Source organism: Pteropus alecto, unplaced genomic scaffold (genome assembly GCF_000325575.1).
Source record: "Pteropus alecto unplaced genomic scaffold, ASM32557v1 scaffold146, whole genome shotgun sequence".
In the NCBI taxonomy this organism is placed as follows: Eukaryota; Metazoa; Chordata; class Mammalia; order Chiroptera; family Pteropodidae; genus Pteropus; species Pteropus alecto.
Genome location: NW_006442107.1, coordinates 23,149,935 through 23,150,948, shown reverse-complemented (window position 1 = coordinate 23,150,948; position 1,014 = coordinate 23,149,935). Strand labels below are relative to the sequence as shown.

The 1,014-nt window shown below is 46.8% G+C and overlaps 1 protein-coding gene across 5 annotated transcripts in view; it reads left to right on the top strand.

Moving 5' to 3' along the window:
• Positions 1-1,014, top strand: part of LAMA3 (laminin subunit alpha 3) — a 108,350-nt gene that overhangs the window by 44,047 nt on the left and 63,289 nt on the right. For all 5 annotated transcript variants that reach the window (XM_015595717.2, XM_015595718.2, XM_025038691.1 and 2 more), the window contains one exon: positions 1-226. In XM_015595717.2, coding sequence (XP_015451203.1) covers positions 1-226 — 226 coding nt within the window. The remainder of the gene's footprint in view (positions 227-1,014) is intronic.

Sequence of the window (1,014 nt, the reverse complement as noted above, 5' to 3'; positions counted from 1 at the left end):
CTTCAGACATGCCAGCAGCGGTGCTCCGGTGACTCGGGAAGAACTGATGACGGTGCTGTCTAGACTGGAAGATGTTCGCCTCCGAGGCCTCTACTTCACCGAGACACAGCGGCTCACCCTGAGTGGGGTGGGGCTAGAAGAAGCCACTGACACAGGAAGTGGACGTAGAGCACATAATGTAGAGATGTGTGCCTGCCCCCCTGAGTATACTGGTGACTCATGTCAGGTAGGAAATTCTCTTATTCCATTAAATTCCCACAGGGGACTCCTGGGGCTGACTCTCCTGGCTGCTGTCCAGCACTGCTAGATGGTCTGGGGCACTCTGTCAGGGTCTGTTGGGCTATAGCTTCTATCTCACCTGGACCACCTTTGGGTATTAAATATGAAAAGGCAATCACAAATGTCTCAAAGTCCATAGGAAAGCCCCAGTAGCCCAGTAGGTCCTGGGGGTTGTAAAAATAAGGATTTTCCCATAAGTAGGAAGAAGGCTGCCAGTTGGCACCCCAGTATTTGAGCTACTGCTTTCCCAGTTGCTGACCAGGGGTTTTCATGCCTTTCTCTAATCCAGGGCCTCTCCCCAACCATCACCCCCAGAAGAGTTATAGTTCAAAGTATATCTTAATTCTTTGAGGGGAAATCAAAGTCCAATTTTCTAGCTCACAGCAGCTCCTTATTTGAGGTCCAGTCAACCAGACTTGTCCTCGGGTGATTAAAATGTGCCATAAAATGAAACCATTTTATATCTCAGGCCGTAAGTGTGTTCTCTTCCTAAAGAGAGAGCAAGAAAGCACGACTGTGATTACAATTATCAGAAAATAGCAAATTGTCCTTCTGTGTGTTCCATAGATATCCTTTATGTTCTCTTCTGACCTCTTCGTAGCAGAACACCTCAGGTGATCTGCACATAAGAGTTTCTTTTTTAATCTGCAAATATATTACCTGCAGTGGTTTTCTGGGGACTCTTGTCTTGTAACGTTTAGTCCACAGGTGCCTACATTCTTCTCCCTTCTTTCT